The 21187-nt window shown below is 61.8% G+C and overlaps 1 protein-coding gene across 3 annotated transcripts; it reads right to left on the bottom strand.

Annotated features, from left to right (window-relative positions):
* Positions 1 to 234: 234 nt before the first annotated feature.
* PWWP2B (PWWP domain containing 2B) lies at positions 235 to 18942 on the bottom strand. 3 transcript variants are annotated; one of them, XM_066238884.1, is made up of 3 exons: positions 17623 to 18942; positions 9641 to 11276; positions 235 to 771 (listed from the first exon to the last, which is right to left on the bottom strand). In XM_066238884.1, exons 1-2 carry the CDS (start codon positions 17745 to 17747, stop codon positions 9659 to 9661), a joined length of 1743 nt encoding a protein of 580 aa, XP_066094981.1. In that variant the 5' UTR covers positions 17748 to 18942; the 3' UTR covers positions 235 to 771; positions 9641 to 9658. The 3 variants fall into 3 exon arrangements, with proteins under 3 accessions (XP_066094981.1, XP_066094984.1, XP_066094982.1); XM_066238887.1 differs by having other exon boundaries at positions 9946 to 11276; XM_066238885.1 differs by lacking the exon at positions 235 to 771 and adding an exon at positions 6367 to 6805.
* Between the last annotated feature and the right edge of the window lie 2245 nt (positions 18943 to 21187).

The following is a 21187-nucleotide window of genomic DNA, read 5'->3' as shown; positions in this document are numbered from 1 at the left end:
TGGCCATGTGTCATGGGTGAACAGACCTCTACGAGGGGTGGGGTCCCTTCAACAGGGTCCACCTGCACCCAACGCTCCGAGTGGCTGAGCCCGGGGTGCACCGGCGTCGCTAGGAGCAGCTCCCTCTGCTCTCGTCCGCATGGAACAAAGAGCAGACATCATTTCTCTTCTCTTCTTATTTCTTTCTAATCTTTAAAACGACACAAAGGGGTAAGGAACACACTTTACAAACAGCCGAGTCAAGTGGTTTACTTTCTACAGTGAGGTCTGTTTTCAAAGTGACAATGCTCATCGCCTCGCACATACAGGCACCTCCAGGCAGCTCAGGGACAGGGCGGTCAGGAGGCCGGTGCTGGGTGCCCAGTGGGACCCAAGCTCTGGGGTGGGCAGGTCCCTGTTCCTCAAGTGCACGGAAACCCACATGCAATCCGGTGGTCCTGGAGCCTGCCAGATGGTCCTGAGTGGACAGCCTCCCCAGGACAGGGACCCTGGGCTCCCGCCGCTTCACCTCCAGAAAAACTAAAGTCCAACCAGGAGAAGAAATGAGTTTGGCCGCCAGGACCCTGGGCTGTCCTCACAGCCACACACAGTTGCTCCTCCTGGGGATCCCGGGACCAGGCTGACCAGCGCGGGCCTGGCGTGTTTCCGCACGCTGCACGCAGCCGGCCAGGAGGCGCGCAGGGTCCCTCGAATGGAATGGGGGACATGGAGGACGGAGGACACTCCTGAGGTCGGAAGCTCCATAACAGCCGTGCCCTCACCGTTGGTGACCTTGTGGGAAGCAGAAAGGGGCTGAGGTTACCATGGGATAAGGTATGGGGTATACAGGTCCCTTGGGGTCCAAGTGCAGGCCTGAGCATCCACTGGGAACCTTCTCAGCCTCCTCCCAACCCCAGCTCTAGCAGCCCTCACTGTCGTGGAATCTGTCCTCCCTCAGGCCACATGGTGTCTGCTACTCTTGTTCTGGGCAGGGACTTGAGCCCATACCACATTCCAAGGGCCCAGAGCTGTCTGGGGTTAGAAGCAGGATCTTGTGGGCTAAGGAGGGCTGGATCACAGGACTAGTCCTAATGCCTGCAGCCCCGGACAGGGACACAGGGTGCTAAGGGGACGCTCCTGTACATGGCTGAGGTCCCGGCTAAGGAGAACCCCAGTGTGTGACCGTCAGCGAGACTGTGACGGACATGCCTGGAGAGACACTCCCCCTAGCCCGGAGGCCCCCACCCTCAAGTAAAGAATCCTTTCCTAGGTTGGTGGGGACCGTGGGCTTCAGCCCTGCCTCTCAACGTGTCCCCACCTCCCATCTGAACACCAGGTCTCCGGAAGGGATTCCCAGAGTGTGCAGACCTGGCCACAGGGACAGACAGGCATCTCTCAGCCCAGCCTCTAAGGGCCAAGTGCCCCAAAGAAAAGCAGCCTGGTTTTCCAGGAGGAAAGAGCCTTCTACACACCCTCCCCCATTAGTAGGGGTGGAGGAGGCAGGGCAGGTCTGCAATGCTATGCACAGCCACAGCGGCTCCTGGCAAGACAGAGGGAGGCAGGGGCCCAGGAAACGGGAAAGGAGAGAGGGAAAGGCCAGCCAAGCGCCAGCCCAGAGTCCGCTGGGTAGGCTCCAGGAACAGGAGGAGCCAGATCCCACCGTCCCGCTCCCCGGGCCGCAGGCGCCCCGCCCACGGGGCCAGATCCCACTGCCCCGCCCGAAGCCCCGCCCCCCGGGTCGCAGGCGCCCCGCCCACGGGGCTGGACCCCCACCGCCCCGCCCACCAGGCCGCAGGCACCCCGCCCACAGGCCGGATCCCACTGCCCCGCCCACCTATGACTCTTCCACCAACACAAGACGCAGAAACACTCTGTGCTGGGACCTGGCCCAGCCCTGGACAGAGCTGCTCCTGTCTGTGCTCTCACAGGAGCTGCTGTGAGGGCACCGGACTGTCCTGGGACCCCATGCTGGGCAGAGACACCCCCCCCCTCCAGCCACGTGGTGGGCCCCGGGATGTGTGAGAGAGGGTAACACTGTGTAAGTGCCCGTGGGGGTTGGGGGCGGTCACCCTACCTGCCTGTCCTGGTGCCCCCACCGAGGCCCCAGTACCCGGCAGGTGGGGAACCAGGCCAGCACTCCAGCCTCAGTGCTCAGGGGCACAGAGTCAGGAGATCAACAATCTGGCTTTCAGCCACTTTGTCTGGGGAAGTCTGTCCACACAGCGATCGTACACTGAATGGAACACCTCACGCGTCTGCCGCCACAAGCTGTGTCCATTTCTGTTAGAGGGGTGGGGACACACCGGTGATAAGGATACAAAAACCAAGCAGCCAGGAAAGGAGGCCAATCCAGCTTTGCAGAGAACAGAGCTGAACAAAAGTAAAATATATTCACAATTATACAGGGATAAGCTGCGATTCTTAACCTAACACTGAACCCTGACCCAGCCCAAAGCCAGGTCTGGGCACCAGCATGGCAGAGGAGAACAGGTCATAAGATGGCAGAACCTTCTTTTTCCGTGGAGATGGCCCGCTCATGAGGCCGGAACTGAACAACCACGAGGCCAGGCCTAGCAGGGTAAGCAGACCACTGAGGAGCCCGGAGATAATGTTTTTCATGAATCACTTTAAAATCTGATGAGCACACCAGGCACGCTACACACAAAAATGAAGCGGAGAGAGATTCTGTGAAGAGAGCGCCTCGCTCTGACGGATGGCGGGAAGCAGGAGCCACTGGAAGGTGTTCCCGTCCACCAGGAGAGATGTGCAGGGAAACCCAAGCATCTGCCCACCGGTGCAACGCTGGCCCAGCACAGTGGCCAGGGTGTTAGTGTCCTGGGCAGCCAGAACAAAGGGGCACAGACGAGGTGGTCTCAAACCACAGACACAGAGCCCCTCTCAGCCCTGTACGGCAGATACCTGGGATCCAGGTATCACCATGGGGAAGGCCCATCTCAAAAAGCCCTGAGAAGGGACCCCATGAGGCCTGCAGCCATGCAGTCCACCCCGGCAGCCGGCTGGCACCTGCAGTGAGGTGTCCTGAGGTGACATGTTTCTGCTGGGCACAGGTCCCCTCACCCATCTCTGTCCAGGCCTGACCACCCACCCTGGCCTGGGCCACACTGCTGGCAGGGAGGGGCTCAGTCCAGAGGCGCAGACATCACCCTGACAAGCGCCTGAGGGCAGGGCTGCTGCCTGACCCTGGATGGCAGCCCCTTCCCTGGCCAGATGGAGGCCCCAACACAGGGTACCTGAGAAAATGTCCTCCAGCCAAACACGGCCTGATGTCACTGAGTCCTAGGAATCCTGAGGACCCCATCGTTCTGGAAGGAAGACCTGCCTGGGGCACCTCAGGGCAGCTGGGGAGGGTGATACCACTCCCCGTGGGTGCAGGGAATTGGATGGAGCCCCTCCCATCCTCACTGCCACGGCCCCTCCGGGTGGATGAGGCCATGGCCATCACATTGGAGGACAGCAGCTTCCAAGTGACGAGAAGGGAAAGTTCACCTGGATCCCAGCCTGTCATACAGACACATTCATTTTTGTCTTTCAAGTGGGAAAGTAGTCGTGACAACACAGTCTGATCCCCTGATCCCCCCCCCCCCCCCGGGCACCACCACCACAGGTGACAAATGTCCAGGTGGGAGCCACAGGTGAGGACGACAGCCCACACTGGGCTGGGCAGAGGGCTGGGCAGCCCCACCTCTGTGTCCTTGTGTCGCTGGTCGGTCCCTCCTAAACCTCCACGATGGCCAGAGTTGCATTCAAGATCTGGTGTGAGGGGCCATCGGGGTCATGCGGGGGCTGCTGGCACAGGTGGGGAACCGCCCCAGGGGAAGCTGCCCCCCACTTAAGATTGTTTCGGGATCTGAAAGGGGTTCCAAGGCGACCAGGCTCGGCTAAACAAACACACAGTCCGGGGGCGTGTCCCCTCCACGACAGTGCAACCTTCAGAGATGTTGTCCAACACCCAGCAGCTGCCATTCTCAGGAGAAACGCACCAATGGGCCTCAGAGGAGCTGGCCCGTCAGGCACACCTCCGCCCCTAAGAGAACTGCCGATCAAGCCAGTGGATGAGGAGAGGAGACCCATCTGTCACTCACTCCATCCACCCGCCCTTTCTGTCTGACTCACACAGGCAGCCCAGGGCGCTCTGGCAGCTGGGCCTCCTCCAGGACACAGTCTTCTTAGAAACCTGGAGACAAGTCAGGAATTACCCTGCGCTTTCCTCTTAACTGATGGGCCAGGAAACGTCCCTGTCCCTCAGAATAAGACAGAACTGTGCCGGCCCACGCACCCTGCCCCCAAGCAACTGTGGGATGTTCCAGGGGACCCTCGCTCTGGGTCAGGAGGTCCCTACTCCTTGACCACAGCCAGCCTGAATGGCCCCCCCAGAACGCCCCTGCTCCCCCACCTACCCAACTTGAAGATGATGGAGAGGCTGTGCTGGGGGCCATTAAGAGAAAAGCTCATCTTTCCAGGGGCTTCCCAGGCCGGAAGATGCCCGTCTGGCCAGGAAGCAACCCAATTGCCCAGTGGGGCTTCCTTGCCGCCTGCCTCGGCCGTCTGCAGGACTGCAGGCTCCCTCTCACCCCTTCCGTGGCCATGTCCCCCAGAGTCCAGCCCCCCCCAGAGATGCCCTGTGATGCTCTCAGTCCCGTCCTGGCAGGAGGCCCCTGCTGCCCTCACGTCCACGGAGGTGGCACCACATCTAGGCTCCACCTGGGCCCGGGGGGACCACAGATCCCTTATGCAGGCCACCCCGCCCCCAGCCTCCCCTGCCCTGGGAGGACAGACCTCCCAGTGTCTCCAAGCTCTGGGCCAGCCTCCCATGCCTGCGCCGCAGGCCCCACTAGGCCACACCGCCCACACGAAGTGCTGACAGCCCCTTCTCCCTGCCTGACCGTTGCTGGCCCAGCCGACTTCACGGGCGCAGTGTCCCCTGCAAGAGTGACCCCGTGGGCTGAGATCACCACCAGGGACCCCGCAGTCTCTGGCTGAGGCTGTTCAAGAAGATGGGGCTGACAGGAGGGGCTGCCCTGCCCCCACACAGGACCTGGGCTGCATGGACATCGGGTGAGAGGGCCAGCCAGTGCCCAGGGCCCCAGGATGAAGACCACCCTGCTGCTCTCAACACTTAAGACCAGAACTACTGAGGCCCACTTCCCCAAACCACAACCTTTCTGAAATGGTGACATCAGTGTGGTTTGTGAGCAGAGGAACCAGCAGCCGTGGGCACAATGAGAAATGCCAGGTGTCACCAGGCAGGCCAGGGTGGTGAGGGGCCTGGCTCCCCACTCCACTGTCCTCAGGCAGAGGTACGTGCAGGGCCCCCCCATGTCCACGACCCTGGGAAATGACAGGCACGGCCACTCTCCCAACCCTGCCGAGGAAGACACGGCTGAAACGCCTGTGATCCGCACACGCTCAGGACAGAGTTCACCGGTCACCCTGGAAGGGTGTTAGGGACCACGCAGACACGTCCTGCCTTCAAGACCAGAGCATCCCTGCAGGACTGCTGAGAATGGGGGACGCCAGCAACTCCAACGAAAATGGGTCCACTAGCAGAGACTGCTGCCGTCCCTGGAGGGGTCCTGCCCGAATGCAGTGGTGCAGGAGAGCACAGCGGTCCCTTCCAGGGTGCCCTCAACCGTCGGAGTCCAGGGCAGGTGCCCATCAGGGGCGCAGATGCCAGCTGGGCCAGGGTTGGGAGTCTGGAGCAGGTGGTGGAGACCAGGAAGCCGTGAAGACCTTGGCATAGGGCTCTTCCGGGAGGTTAAGGTGCCTCAACAGCAGGAAGAGCGACGGAGGACCCCCCCCCCCTCGCCCCCAGGAGACTCCCTGGGCCTTGCTCTGCCCCTGTCCCTGACGGGCCGGCCACACCCGCCCAGCCCTCCAGGACACTCGAGGCACTGCCCGGAGGAGGCTGGCTGCAGGACGGTGCTGGGAGTGTAGGTGGATGGGGCCGAGCCCCCGCAGCCAGCTTGGAATTACAGGCTTCGGTTTCCTTCTGGAACAAAATAATTACAACCTCCACGGAGGCCCTGAATTCCCTGGAAGCAATGCGAATGTCAGCTGGAAACTGTCCTCAGAAGCAGAAAAGACATTTTTATTCAGAGTTGGAAGACAGAGAAAAGCTAATTCGGGGCATGCGGCTCACAGAAAGAAAAATACATTAAAATGTCAAAACCCGCAGACAGGGCCCTGGCTGGTTGGTTCAGTGGTAGAGCATCGGCCCGGTGTGTGGAAGTCCCAGGTTCAATTCCTGGCCAGGGCACACAGGAGAAGCGCCCATCTGCTTCTCCACCCCTCCCCCTCTCCTTCCTCTCTGTCTCTCTCTTCCCCTCCCGCAGCCAAGGCTCCATTGGAGTAAAGTTGGCCTGGGCGCTGAGGATGGCTCCATGGCCTCTGCCTCAGGTGCCAGAATGGCTCTGGTTGCAACAGAGCAACGCTCCAGATAGGCAGAGCATCGCCCCCTGGTGGGCATGCGAGGTAGATTCCGGTTGGGCGCATGTGGGAGTCTATCTGCCTCCCGCTTCTCACTTCAGAAAAATACCAAAAAAAAAAAGCCCCACCCAAACCCGCAGACAGGATCGGGAAGCGCTTGTCCTTGCTGGATCAGCAAGCACCCCGTTCACACCGAGTCTAGTCCCAGCCTGTCAGGAGTGATGCCCTCACCAGCACCACCATGCCATTCCCTGGCGGGTTTTCTCAATCTGTGTCTTCATTTCCTGGGAGAAATCTCCGTTAGGACGCTGAACGCGGAGACCGCCAGGGGCCTCCAGGACCCACATCTCAATCGTCCAGCCCACCTGCAGGGATCCTTCTGGAACAACAACAGGTTCTCCATCACTGCAAAACCCAGTCCACTTCACCGCCACTGATCCCTCCCTGGGCCCAGGCAGCCATCTGTCCAAGAAGCTGGGGGCCCTGAGCTACATTCAAGCTCCAAATGGAGCGGACGGCAGGGCACAGCAGGTGAGTCGTGCCCCCAAAGACATCAGGTCCCCAACCTGGAACCAGAACGCAACCTTCTACAGCAGAGGTGTTGCAGGTGCGATTATGTTCAAGATTCTGCGAGGAGGAAGTTATCCAGGCGGCCGGTGAATCTCCGTCACTTATGCAAGTGGAGGAGAGGCCATGATTAGGGTGACAGGGCCACAAGCCCAGGAACGCTGGAGCCCCCAGGAGCCCCTACAGGAAACACAATCCAGCTGATGCCTTGATTTTGGGGGTTTTGGCCTCCAGAACCATGAGAATAAATTTCGGCTGTTTCTAGCTGCCCGATGTGTGGTCATTGGTGATGCCAGCCACAGGAAGGTAACAGAGGGGATGAGGCGAGATCCATGGGCACCGTTTGCTCAAAATGGAGTAGAAAACACAGTGTCAGGAGCGGCCCACCTGAAGGCAGGCCGGTACAGGGGCCCCACGCCTCCTTCGCCTCGCCCATGGAAGCCCAGCTTTCCCAGTCCACGCGGCTCCCAGTCCCTCCTTCAAAGAGTTGGTCAGAGGGGCAGCCCCCAAACAGTATCACCCGCCCCATGCTTCAAAGCAAACTTCCCACCAGGAGGCCCCCGACCCCACGCAGAGCAGGACACCCAAGCTCGTGGACGCGCCGGTCAGCCACCTGGTGGGCGTGGACCTTGCTCACAGTCTAGCCCTCAACACACAAAACTGAGAAGCCAGCCAGGCGAAACCTTGTATGCTCTGGGGCCGAGAGGGCCCCAGCAGGCTGTGTCCGGAGCTACACGCACCGCTGAGGGCACGGCCCCAGGAAGAGCAGTCCAGAATGAGACTCAAAAGAGCCCTGTGCAGTGTGTGGGCACTGGCCATCAGCAGGCAAACCCGCCCGGCAAGATTCTTCCTGCTGCTTCCTGACCAGCAGCCAGCCCTGAGCCCATAGGGCGGCCTTCTCCCTGCATGGGGCTCCACTGAGTAGGGCCACGCTGGGCTCCAGGGCAACCAGCTTCACTTGGGCTGATGCTATGCGGGCTCACTGCCCCCTGTAATTGTCCATCATGACCTGGGACCTGAAGGTCACTCTGAGGACGTACCTGCTCACAACTCCCAGGAGGCCAGCATGGGCCCACAGCACACACGGGCGGGGCCCACCTCCATGCCTGTCCCCAGACCAGGCCAAAGGCAGGATGGACCTTGTGAGCAGAGCAGCGGGCCAGGGGCAGCAAAGGGCACAGAGAGAGAGAAGACCCTGTGGACGAGCCCCAGGCCAGCAGGCCCTGGCCGCAGCCCTTAGGTCTCAGCTGAGACCAGCCACAGCAGGGAGAAATCCTGGGAAGCTGCCTGGGGGTATCAGACCTTTGCCTGGACTGCCCCTCCTCAACCGAGCTGGCTGCCCCTCCCCATGGGGACCTCCCTTGAGACCCCCTCTGGCTCGGAGCTGCAGGTCAGGCCACGCCCATGCCCAACACAAAGTTCCAGGACGAGCGGGCGGGAGATGGACTTAGTTCAGGAGAGGAGAGGTCTGTGCCCAGACACCCAAGAGGAATTCAGGTGGTGACTAGGCCTCACACAGGAAGCAGGTGGGGGAGGAGGGACGGGGACAAGCCCCTCACGATGGCTTCCACCCTGCGACCCCACTGCGCGGGGCATGCTGAGCGGTTCGCCCCACTAACCCCTCCCCAGCCACACAGGGCTCGTCCCCTGGGAAACGGCGGCACCAGACAGGTGGGTGGACAGGCATGCCAGGCCAGACAAGGTCATCTAAAGATCATGGAAACCGAGGGAGAGGCCCAGCTGGATGGAGGACTGTGCTCATCCTCAGCAGGGCCAGTGACCCGCCAGACACACGCCCTGCCCAGCGACCCGCTGGTGGCAGCCACCAGGTGGGAACACGCAGAGCATCTTGGGGTCCGGGGTAAGCTCATGGCCAGTGGTATCAGCACTTCGGCCACATCCTGATACCCTACGTGGTGACCACAGACATCGCACACGGTGAAGCCCCCGACTCCGCATGGTGACAGTCCCCAGCTCAGACAGTCTCTAAGGTGCACGGCTGGAGGACCTACAGAGTTTTCCAGAAGGGAGAGACGGACAGCCAGACACAGGCCCCAGGACAGATCCCAAAGCCAACACCAGAAGCCCAGGGCACCCGGCCACCTACAGACGCAGGAGAGTCACCCAGCACTAGGTAGGGGCGGCAGCTGTGAGGGCAGACACCTCAGTGACCTTCCTCCTTCCTGCCACGCAAAGACCACAGGACCTGCGTGTGAGCAGGAGGAGACGGAAAGATGGGTTCCCTCCTCGGGCTGGTCCCTGCACTCCTTCCCTCTCAGTCACAACCATCTTTTTTAAAAAAACAAAAAACAAAAACACAGCCCTCTCCCCCAAAGGCTGAGACAGAGTAAGGAACTCCCTTCGGGCACTTTGAAACCGGTCAGAGAACGCACACCGGCTTCTCCACTCTCTGCACGCCGCGGCTGACGGGCGGGCCCGCTTCTGAAACCTATCGTCTGTGCTCTGCAAAGCTGGGTGAGGTCGCCAGCATGCAGGACGATCTCCCGGGTGGCCCCCCTCGGAGCAGCGAGGCAAATGGCTGCGGATGCCCCCCTACCCTGACCCCTGCAAGGTCAAGAGCGGAGGGACAGCAATGCAGACACAAGCTTGAGGCAGGAGGTCGTCCCACCCCTGCGCACACACTCACCTGGTCAGGGAGCCCCCGTCATGTCTCAAACTGAGTTAAGAGCTCCCTGATTTCGGGGGCCATGTGTCGTGCGGCATGGGCGGCCTCCGTTATAGCTTTCCGGTACATCCCCTTCTTCTTACGGTTAAATCTCAGTTTGAAAAATTCAGAGAAAGGGGAGAGTTTGGAAATGGACAAGAATGACGTAGTTGGAGAACCAAACCATGAGACTTTCGCTTCTTGCCACGAGGGCTCCCCGTCCTCCTTCTGGCTAAGACTGATGTCAAGGACACGTGCTGGCCACCAGGGGAAACCATGAATCTTACCCCACACGATGTCCCCTACAGCCACGGTCCTTCCATCCTCGGTGACGCACTTGGAGATGCTCTGTGTGTGCAGCCTGACCGTCAGGGGCGGGACCGTCGGCCCCGCATCCTTAGACGAGGACGGCGCAGACACGCCGTCTCCAGAGGAGAGGTCACAGGTGTCTGGTGACGTGACTTCCGAGCTGGACGACTTGGACTCATCCAGGCTGTCACTGCTCCACACTGACTCCCGGGCATAGTCCCCTCTGCTCCTTGGGCAGCTGGTGAGAAAGGCCAGGCTGCCACGCCCGTGCTTACCCTGGGGACACCTCTTGAAGTCATCGTCCTCTCCGGAACTTCCTGAAGACAAGTCTACCAGTGCACTGTGGGCAGAGCCAGGCGCAGGGTGGGCGGGTGAGCCGGCCCGGGGGCCTCGCCCATGGCCATTGAGCTCCTCTACCAGCTCAGCCCTGTAGATGGGCTCCTGCTCGCCGGTCCCCAGGCGGTGGGGCTTCAGGCGGATCTTGGGGGGTGGCAGGTCAGCACTGGGGGGCCCTGGGGGTCGTGTCAGCTTCAGCTTAGGAATGGAGGCAGAGGGCCCGCCAGAGGTCCTGTCCCGAGCCGTCTCAGGGTCCTGGGCACCATGCAGGGCCTGCGGCGGGCAGAAGGGCTCCAGGGAGCCGTGCACGCGGGAAGGGATCTCCACCACCTCGCCCTTGCCCTGGGGCGTGCTGTAGGAGATCTTGATGGCCGGGCTCCGGGGCACCTGAGCCTGGTCCTCCTCCCGCCTCTCCCTCTTGCTCCTCCTGGCAGTGACGGAGGCCACAGTGTCGCTCCCACCATCGGGGTCCTCATGCTTGTGGGGTTCCCTGTTGGGGTCCGGGCCACTTCCCAGTCTCCTCCGAGGCCGAGGGGTGGCTGGGGGTGCGGGGCCCGTCTCCGGAGGGCTCAGCGTGCTCTTGCACCTCTCGCAGAGCACCCGCCGGGGCCGCAGGCAGATGGGGCTCAGGGCCAGCCGGCCAGGGTCACGGTTGCGGGACAGGCGCCTCCTTGTCCTTTTAATGGTCCGGGGGGGTGGCTGTGGCACCCACTGCTGGTAAGTGTTCCTCAGCCAGAGCGGGGGCGGGAAGGGGGCGCCCTCGAAATATGGCGGGAACGGGGGCAGGCTTCCTGCGGGCAGTGGAGGCACAAGAGCTGGGGGCGGCTCGGGGCAGGGTGGAGGCGGGGGGCCCATCCCCAGCTGCACTGCCTCTGTGTCCCCCTCTCTGGCGGCTGGGCCCTGGTGGCCGTTGACAGGGGTGTCCTCGGCCTGGGGCAGTGTCGTGGACGAGGGCAAGCCGAAGAGGCCGGACCTGGCAGGGGGAGACAGAAGGAACATCAGGAAGGTGACAACCCTGCTGCCCCCCTACCCCCAGGCTCCGTGGAGTTGGGTGCTGGCACCGCCCGGAGCATCCGAAGGCACAGGGCACCTGGCACACAGCATGTGGGAACCCCAGATGAAGGTGTGAGCTCGTAAAGTCATGTGACCAACACCGAGGCCTCTGTGTTCACATCTCAGTTCCCGGCAAAAAGGGGGAGCATGGGATCGATACTGGAGACCCCCCCAGGCCCAGGGCCTGAGGTTCTCAGCCCTCCGCTGCTCCATTTCCTCCCAGAACAGAGACCCCAAGCGGAACCCCCAGAGGACTCCCAGTCCCGGGGCCCAGGACAGCTACAGGATCCCCGTCCCAGGTGCCTGACGTGTGTCTGGGGGTGGGGGTTGTAGCTGCAGCCCCTGGGGCTCAGGGCTCAGCCACCAAGTCAGAACCACGAGCCAGGGAGTGACCCCACTCTGTCCTGAATGCTGAGTTGGCTCCAACTGTTAGCACTGCCGTTGGGTAGGGTGTTCCCCCAGGTTCTCCTAACCCACCACAGCCTGGAGGGACCCCTCCTGCCTGGCACCCTCAGGCCTTTCCATCAGGACTCACAGCTCCAGGACACCGAGCAGCCAGAACCAACAAGGCCAGGAGACCTACAGGAAAGGGACTCAAGAAGGCAGAAGGTCCAACTCCCACGAAGACCATAGCTGAGGCTCATGGTGCCAGCCAGGTGCAGCCAGCACCCCAGGACCCCTGGGCAGGACCTGTCTGGCTAGAGGCCAAAAGCGCTGGGATGGGCACCTCAAATGGTCTGGGGGGGGGGCTTTGTTGTGTCTTCTAAAGCAGGTGGTTACTCCAGGCCAGATTGCTACATTGTTCTGGAGGCCCACCGGAAAACATGAACATTGTTTCAAACAGTAAAAAACAAGCCCAAAGAGTCCACACCTTTCTTCCACCTGTGAACACACATCACTTTGAAACAAATGTGAATTGATTTGTAAGACTGCTTTAGTGAACAGCTGTTATTTTTAAGCACAAAAGTAGATATTTAGCAACTAGGTTTGGGCACGTGGCATCACTACCTTCTACCTTCCTTTTCTGATTTGACGGGAGATCAGGAAAGACAAGACGTTGCTGCTTTTCAACCTACAGATGAGTTCTCCACTGACTCATCTCCAGGAGTATCTAGGGACGCTAAGAGCGGCTGACCACTCGTGATGTCCCGGGCTCTAGCATGTCCCTGGAGCATCCAGGGCCGGTGCCTCAACTGACCCACGGCTGGGCTGGGAGTGGGGTACAGGCTACATGACAAGCACAGGCGCAGAGCCGGCAATGAGCCCATGGCCCTGAGACAGGCCCAGGCCCGTCCCGGCACATGGCCCCTGTCACCTCCCCTGGGGCTCTGCTGTCACAACGTTGGTGACGTGAACTGTGGAAGGCATGTCTGCTGTGCGAACGCCACCCAATTTTTGTTTAATTCGGCACCTCTGGTAAAAGCCTGGGAATCACAACAGACTTTTCATTTTCTTATTTTTCCTATCAGTCCAGGGGGCCCCACAGTCTAGGGAACCCATGGTCAGGGGGATCGACAGACCGGGGGTGGGGGGCGGTCTATAGTCTGGGAGTTGACAGTCCGGAGGTCTACCACACATCTGTGGCCTGGAAGGTTGTTTCTAAGGCCCACCCCAAATCCCACTGCCTGCCCATTTGCAGGTATTCAAGACCAGGAACTGCGGTCCACTCTGACACCCTCCTCTTCATCTGCATCCTCACTGTGCCACCTTCCCAGGCCCTTGCCTGTCTGCCACCCTACTCGGACCCAGTCCCAGTCCACACTCCCTCTGTGGCCTTCACCTCCCTCCCACCTGCCTCCAGTCCCCTGGCCTGTATCCCCATACCACCTGCCTATGCCGGACCAAAGCTCTCTGGCCGTCTGGGGCCCAGGGGCCTTCCATCAGCCCTCCAGGAACCCTCCTCTGCAGGACCTTGTGCACAGACTGTCCCCCCGGCCGGCCAGCTCAGGGCAGGGAGGCTTTGGGGCGACTTCTCTCACACACAGGCTGAGACAAAGGGTACAGAGCAAGTTGCTCCATTTCCAAAGTCCCCACAGCTTTGGTTCAGGGGTGTTTGTGCCTCCCTCACCCCCGTATGTGTGTGGTACAGGCCCCTCAGGGGGAAACTAGCATGTTTAGGACACGGGGCCCTTGCCAAGAGACCCAGGCCTGAGCCTGGGCCCTCAATGTGGGCTGCTGGGTGGGCCGGCCTGCACCCCCCAAACACAGGTCACTGTGCCAGCTCGCCCTCCTTGCCTGGCCCCATCAAACCAGAAGCAGCTTCGGTGCATGGTGCCCAGGACCATGACCAGCCATGCCCCTGCCCTCTGGTGGGCACGCCCCTCGGGCCAAAACTGAGGGTGGGGGCGTCCTCCCAGACCGCAGGGGCAGCCTGTGGACGGCCCTGCCGCCAACAGGGAAGGCCCCGTGACTCTGGCATGACAGGCAGACATACTTCCTTCCCAGAGCGGCTGCCCTGCCCAGGCCACACCCACGGCTGCCTGGTGGGTAAACAGGGCCTGCCGGGCAGGACGGATCAGGCCCTGGCTTTAGCTTCCAGGCCCTTTCGATCCATGAGGTACATGCCATCGCCGCCCCAGTTCGGGGGCAGGGGAGTGAGGCGCGGGGAGACCCGCAGGCTGAGCAGGTCGGTGCTCGTGACCCAGTGCCCGCTGGCTCCAGGCTGCTGTCCCCTGGAAGGACCTCAGTAGCCTGCTCCCAATAGGAAGACCTTTACTGGACCCCGGGGCATAAGGCATCACACCCCTGTGGACTAGGGTTCACCCACAGGGTCTGGCCCTTCCGTGAGGTCAGCCTGTGCCTGCACTGTCCCATGCCCAGGGACAGAGGCTCTGGCTGGACTGGCAGTGCCCCACAGGGGATACCAGGCCTATGGTAGCATGGAGGCCTCTGGGTCCACCTCTGTTTAGGGAGTTGGGGAAAGCACGTTGGTGGGCGAAGTCACAGTCTGGACACCAGGGTGGCTCCTCGTCCAGGGCTACACAGAGGAGCCCGCTCCTTCCCCAGGGTCGTCAGGGAGAGCTGTGGGGCCTGGTAGTCACAGCTGGCCCCAGGGTCTTGGACTAAAAGGTTTAATAACCAGAAGCATCATTTTAACAAAACACAGCTGACTGCATCCCTCTCTAAGCCCTCCGAGGGTTCCTCTGCAACACAAGGTTTCCAGGCCACAGCCCCCGCCACCTCCTAGCAGAAGCTCTGAAGACCAGTGATGGGGGTCAGGTCCCCATGTGTGGCATCTGCCCATTGGATGCAGGTCATGCCACTCTACGACGCACTGGACATCTCACTCTCAGTCCCTCTAGCTCCCCCAGGGCAAGGAGGATGTGCCCAGTGGGGCCTGGTCCAGGTGTCTGTCCAGTGACTTGTCCTGGGAGCAGCCACCAGCAGCTAAGTCTCCTTTCTGGACAGGGGCTGTGCCCAGCATGGATCGGGGGCCCTCTGTGAGGGGTTGTTGGCTGGCAGAGTCCCCAGATGCCTGGGTCCCAATCCCCCAGTGGAGAGTGTGGGTCACAAAGGCCCCCACCCCACCCTTTCCAGCAGGGGGGCCCCGGGGGCTTGCATGGTAACAGCAACCTGGGGAAGTTTTGAGAAACACCAGCTTAGAGGTGAAAGCTGGAGGCTCTGGGTTGGTCAGGTCTGGCAGGCAGCTGGCCCTCACACCCACTGTCCATGACACCATGCCCTCACCACTCTGTGTCTCTGCTGTCCTCAGGTGACCCCTCAGCCAGGGCACCCCACCAGATGTCCTCAACCCGAGGTATACCCCCACACCACCCTGTGCCCCTCCCTGGGCCACCTGCATCCTCATCCCTGTGCCTGTGGAAACACTGGCAGCCCACGTCCTGGTACACAGTAGGTGCTGAATAGATGTACGTGAACGCATGAGCAGGTGGGCACTCTGAGCTCCTGAGGGTCTTGGTTAAAATCGCACAGCAGCTGCGCAGTGGGAGCCAGACTACGATGGATGATGGACAGGAGGTGGCGCCTGGCACCCAGCCCGCCTCCGCAGACGCACCTGCTGCGATCTCACTCAGCCCCTGAGCTCCTCTCTCCTCCACCAATATTCAGGGAAGAGAACCCACCTCCCAGAGCGCCAAGGGAAGTACTCCACCTCCCAAACACTAGGCCATTAACACTGGTTGTTCAAGGAGAATGACCAGGAATTTGTGGACACAGCTCTTCCCATGGGATGGCTCCATTCCAGCAGACACTGAGGTTTGTTACCGTACGGGCCTCCCAAACCCCCAGGTCTGCACATGACCCTGGGAAGCTGCTGACACACGGCGGTTGTCCGCACGGGCCCAGCTGCTGCACCCGGGCACCCCAACACGGACTGCTGCTCTGGGGCCTGCGGGCCCCCAGAGGTGGGCAGACGCATGCTCTTCCCCTCCAGTGAATTTCACATCTAGCCCTGTCACTGTCACATACGTGTAGGGAAACCAGGTGCCAGGGAGAGAGAACTGGCACCAGGCAATGCAGGTGGGTGCTTTGGACTTGGAGGCCCAAGGCCAGACACCCAGAGTCTGAACCACACAGGCCAAGGGGGTAAGCTTCCTTGACCTTTCCAAACAAGCCGGCAGAACACACAAGCACTGCCACTTATGACGTTATGGGTAGAGAATTGGGAATGGGTGAGCCAGGGGACACAGCAAGGGATGCCAACGGTGGGCTGGCACCGCAGCCGTGGAGCCAGTCCAGGGCCAAGCCTTGCAAGCTGTAGGGCCAGGAGGCCAGGTTCATCCTCTGATTCTCCACAAGGACAGGGCGGGGAGAGGGGGACTCAAGTCCGAAAGAGACCCTGCTGAGCAGAGCTGTGTCCTCCGAGAACCAGCTCCCCATTCTGTGGGTGGCTCTGGTTACAGCCAAACGTGGCCTTGGGAGGGCTGACGCCCACTCGGCCTGCAGCTGCCATATCCCAGCAGGGTCTGCTTCCTTCCCTGAGTTGGTGGGAAGGGGGTAGGGAGGTGTGGATCTCCAAACCAGGTTACCACAGGCCTGCTGCCTCTGCAGACAGCCCCAGCAACAAGTCAGGGGGCAGCCCCTACCAGCCTCCCTTGTCCTGACTCATGGAGCCCAGAAAAAGGGGAGGGGTAACTGCTGCTGCAAGTGCCCCTCTTCCTTGGTCCGAGCAGCCCTGCACAGACCCGGGAGCAGCAACGGGCCCAGGCCTGCAGCCCTGCCTGAGGGAGGACGTCCTGGCCACCTGTGGCAGGGGACAGACACCCCAGGGCACAGGTTTGGCAGCATGCAGGCAGCTATGCTGCAGCCCCCGGGTGTCCCTTGGTTCCACGGAGCACTCTGCGGTAGCCAACTGGGAGCAGGACGGCAGTCACTGGGAGGTAAGTCACATGACTTGTGCATAAATGGCTTCTGGCACATCTAATGAAGAGAGAATGCCAGCAGGGTGACTGTGGAAGAATGACAGTCACATCCACACCACCGGAACAAAATCCGGCTCCACAGCGAGAGAAGTCCGGCATCTGCAAAGAAAGCCGGGGCCTGGGCCCAGTCTCAAAATAAGGCCCAGCAGGAGTGCCCAGACATTAGTGCCTGGTTAATGCCTCATCATTTATCTGCCGACAGCTCACCACCATGTGACACGGTATCCAGGAGACTCCTGCAGCAGGAGCCCTGCAGCGCACAGGTGCTTCTGCAGGGACCTGCCCCAGGCCTGCGGGGGACCCTCCTCTAGAGAAACCAGTACAACTTGTATCTTCACTCCTGCACTGCTGGGGGCTCCTCCCCACACACAATTTTTAAATGCCACCGCTGGACACGACTGCTGGTCACTAACCCAAACCTCAGTCACAGTTGCTCCCAGGAGCCTGGGGCACTGTGACATCAGACAGGGCAGCACCAGTGTGAGTAACTGACAAGGCAAGTCTTGCGCCTCTGAACCCATTCCCCCACCCCCAACGGATGACAATTCTGAAAACAGCCGAAATCAACAGTGTGTCTTAACAAAGAAAAGTGCGTTAATTGCAGCAGACGGGCGGAGTTCCAGCGGGAAGCGGGGACTCAGCTCCACGCCCCGCGCCCAGGCCCCACCCGCCCCCCAGCCCGAAAAGTAGCAACGACTTTGAGAACCACTTTCGCCTCCAGTGGCGGCCGTTCTCGCGCGCCCCGAAACCCTGGCTGGGGAAACCGAAAGCGGGAGCCGGCTCTGCCCTGGACTGAGGTCCGGCCCTGGGGGGGAGAGGGGGCTTGGGGGGTGTCCCGGGGGGATTCCAGGGGTGTCCGGGGCCCTCGCCTCCCTCCGCGCTCACTTTTTCGTGCAGTCCAGCAGGATCCCAGCGAAGCTGCGCTGGCCGCAGCTCACAGTGACCAGCAGCGCGCCATTGACGACCTGCTCCACCCGCACGGGCAGCCGGCAGCCGGCGCGCGGCTCCATGCTCCCGCGTCCCGGCCGCCCCGCCCGCCGCCGCCGCCGCCGCCGCCGCCGCCGGGTCAGCCCGCGCGTGACGCCACCGGCCGCCTGACGTCACAAAGCCCGGCTCGGCCAGCTACCGCGCGCGGGCCGGGGGCGCGGAGGGCTCGCGGGACACTCGCCCACGCCGCTGTCCCGGAACCCCGCGCGCCTCTGCGCGCGGGGGCCGTGCTGCCTGCGGAGCTGGGCCTGAAGACGCACTGCGCAGCTCCCGGGATAGGGCAGGGTTTGTGTCCGGCTTCTGGGTACGTTGGCCGCGAGCGTCCGCGGAAAGAGCCCAGGAGCCGGAGTCGAGGGGCCGCGGGCAGCATTCCCAGCCCTGCTCCAGGGCCCCTCCCCCACCCCTGCCTGGGGCCTTCCGGGGTGCCTCCCCTCCCAGCCCCAGGTCTCCTCCTCTCCTTTCCTCTCCGCCCCCAAATCCCGTACCCTGGGTCCCCCGCCTCCGGGTCAGGCGCCCAGTGGCCACCCGGCACTGCTGGAAGGAAGTCCCGGCGGAGCGAGCAGGAAGCCGGTCGGGACAGGCCGAGGAGACGCGCGGCGCCGAGGGGACATGGGCGGGCCAGCCTCTCCCTCGCCGCATAGTGGGGCAGCTGGCGACTCCCGTGTACTAGGCGCCCCCCTGGGTTACGATAGAACGTGCGCCGGGCTCTGGGTGTCCTGTGTTCCTGGGGTGGCCCGCACCAGGATTAGGGAGAGTGATTCCGTCTGCAACTCTCAGTCACGAAATTGCCCTCTGGGTCGCTGGGGAAACAGCGCGTTTCGTGCCACCCCACCTCGGCCGGAGGGGCCGGAGTGCCACGCGGCTAGTTCACAATATGAAGGAACACTGCGAGGAAGAGTGGGGCGCTTCGCGCGCCGGCTGTGGGGATGGGAGGTGGAGGCGCTGAGGGGACGCCCGATTCTAGCCTGGGACCCCAGCCCGGGTCCTGCTCCCGCGCGCCTTCCTCCTAAAGCTCTGGGCTTTCCTGAGCACTTGCGCGCGGGCTCACCCTGTTGCAGTGACCTTGCTCGGAGCCTGGCCTGGCCCCCTAAGCCGGGCTTGCTGCGCCTGACCCGGCACCGAAGACTAGCCTGAAGCCGGTTGTCCTGACGACCCGGACGCCGCCCGCCGCCAGGCCACGCCCCTCAGAGCCGGGCACAGGCCCCGCCCGGTCCCACCCTGCGTCATGGCCGCCACCCCCAGTGCCGCCTGGGACCCGGGGCCGCCGCGGCTCTACTCGTGCTCGCCCTCAAGCGGCCGCGGGGCGCAGAGCCGTCCGAGAGGAGTCCTGGCGGAGCCAGAGGAAGGCCAGGGACCTTCTCTGAGCCTCACTGACCCCAACTGCACAGGGTTGGGGAACGAGGCCCAAGCAGCGCCAGTCCAGCCCTAGGAGAGGTCCTGGTGGAGGTGTGGGAGGAGAGCGAGCATCTGTCCTCCTCTGCGTGGCCCGGGTGCCAGCAGACACCAGAGGGGCTCAGGCCCCTCAACTCGGCCTCCTCTCCAGGGTCAGCCAACCTCTCCCTGTGACGACTCAGCCACCACACCCACAGGCCTTTGCAGCCTCCCCTACGCAGAGTTGGATGGGCTGACATTGGATTGGAAAGGCCAGGCAATAGGGACCCCTGCTGGAACTGGGAGCTGGCAGGAACTGACCAGGGGCGGCCCACCAGCTCAGCACAGGTGCCTGAGGGCCACCAGGTGCCTGCTGGGCACTGCCCTTCCTGGGCACTGGGGACAGCAGTACCATGGACCAGGAATCCAGGGTTTGCATCAGCTCTTGGCTGGTGGGGACATCAACCGGTGGGGGTGTGTTCATGTGTGCACAGGAGGCTGTGTGTGGATGGTGTTCCGAAAGAGTGTCTGGGAAAGGCATCCACCCAGAGGGAGAATGGGCCCCACATGGCAGTGTGGGCAGGCGGTTGGCAGGGCTATATAGTGTTGGGTGCAGGGGAGTGCAGAGAAGGGAACCCTCTTAAAAGCACCCAGTGTTGTGAGGAAGGGGGCTTCCCTGGTAACTCCCAGGTTTCCCTGGAAGGAGGTAGGCGGGACAGATACACCTGAAGATAGGATGGGCTTTGGGAGGGGGTGGAGATTGGGGGAGGGGAACCAGATGGCCAGATGGGACAGGGTGAGGGGGGCACAGAGATGAGAAGTAAAAAGGAAAGTGAGAAGCCCCCCCCCCTCCAGCCCCATCTGTGCAGTTGTGCTGTGTATTTTTTAAGTGAACTCGGAAACCATTGTACAAATGCGTTTCTACAGGGTAGAAAATTTTGGAAAAGAGTAGATAGAAAAGTGGATCTGTAGTTTAAAAGTGGCTGTTCAGGGCCCCACCCAGCAGACCTGCCTGCCCACCTGCCCACCTGCTCACCTGCTCCCTGTCCATTTCCCCGCCCCCTCTCTCATTTCCAGAAGGCCCTGGGAGTTTTCAGAGCCCCAGGTGCAAATGCAGATGTCCTTCGCAGGGGGGCTTGATCAGCCCAGGGGCCTGGGTGCTGACCCCCATATGCCCCTTCCTTCCTGACCCAGTGTTCCCTCCTCTAGTGTCCCCCTCAAGAGCCAGCCCTGTGCGTGGCGGTCAGTGACAACGGGCGGTCCTGGAAGGAACATTCCCAGACCAAGAGCTGTGGGTGGCTGCCCACCAGGACTGGGGCAAGGATGCCGAATGACCCCCACCCCCACCCCAGAGGAGGGAAAACAGGGCCAGGATCCTCTACCTAGGCCTTTGGACTTTCCTCCTGAAGCTGCACCCCCCCCTGTGGCACCACAGTGACCACCAGGCCTACCCAGCACCCAGCCCTTCGCCTGTCCTGTCCTGAGCTCTGGCAGAGTGACCAGGGCTGCCTAGCCTGGTCAGATGGGCAGGGTGGTGGCCTGGAAGGGAATAGGAGACTACCCAGAACCTTCTCTAGGACTGAGTTGGGTGACTATGAACTGGCAGGAGAGGCGGCAATAGTGCTTCAGGCAGGGGGTGACCTCTGTGTCCACCTCCCCTCAGGGTCCTGGTCTCTGTGCTGGTCCTCCCAGGTGCTCTAGGATTCACCCAATCTCCCCAGAGCCAATGCCCAGAGGGCACAGGTGTGAGGGCCAGAATGGGACTATCACGCGGACCCAGGCCACCTCACGGCAGGCTTCATGCTGGGCAGCTGCTGGAAGGGAGAGGACGAGATGAGGCCCTTGAGAACTTGGGCCTGGCGAGCACTCATTACTATGTGCTAGCATCCATCCTAGACCTAGGGCAGAGTGGGGTGCATGAGCCAGCCAGGCTTCCCTCTTAGGCATTACCACATCACCATCATCACCATTACCACCACCATCATCACCACCACGATCATCATCACCATCATCATCACCACAATCATCATCACCACCATCACCACCACCACCATCATCACCACCACAATCATCATCACTGTCACCATCATCA

Source organism: Saccopteryx bilineata, chromosome 7 (genome assembly GCF_036850765.1).
Source record: "Saccopteryx bilineata isolate mSacBil1 chromosome 7, mSacBil1_pri_phased_curated, whole genome shotgun sequence".
NCBI classification, from domain to species: domain Eukaryota; kingdom Metazoa; phylum Chordata; class Mammalia; order Chiroptera; family Emballonuridae; genus Saccopteryx; species Saccopteryx bilineata.
Note: the sequence above shows the minus strand (reverse complement) of the source record. Positions and strands in the feature narration are given on the sequence as shown.

Bases quoted from the DNA above. Each gene is read 5' to 3' on its own strand.
- PWWP2B (XM_066238884.1), bottom strand. From the start codon at position 17,747: ATGGAGCCGCGCGCCGGCTGCCGGCTGCCCGTGCGGGTGGAGCAGGTC. The intron at 11,277-17,622 runs GTGAGCGCGGAG...TCCCCCTGCCAG, and splicing joins CTGCTGGACTGCACGAAAAA to GTCCGGCCTCTTCGGCTTGC.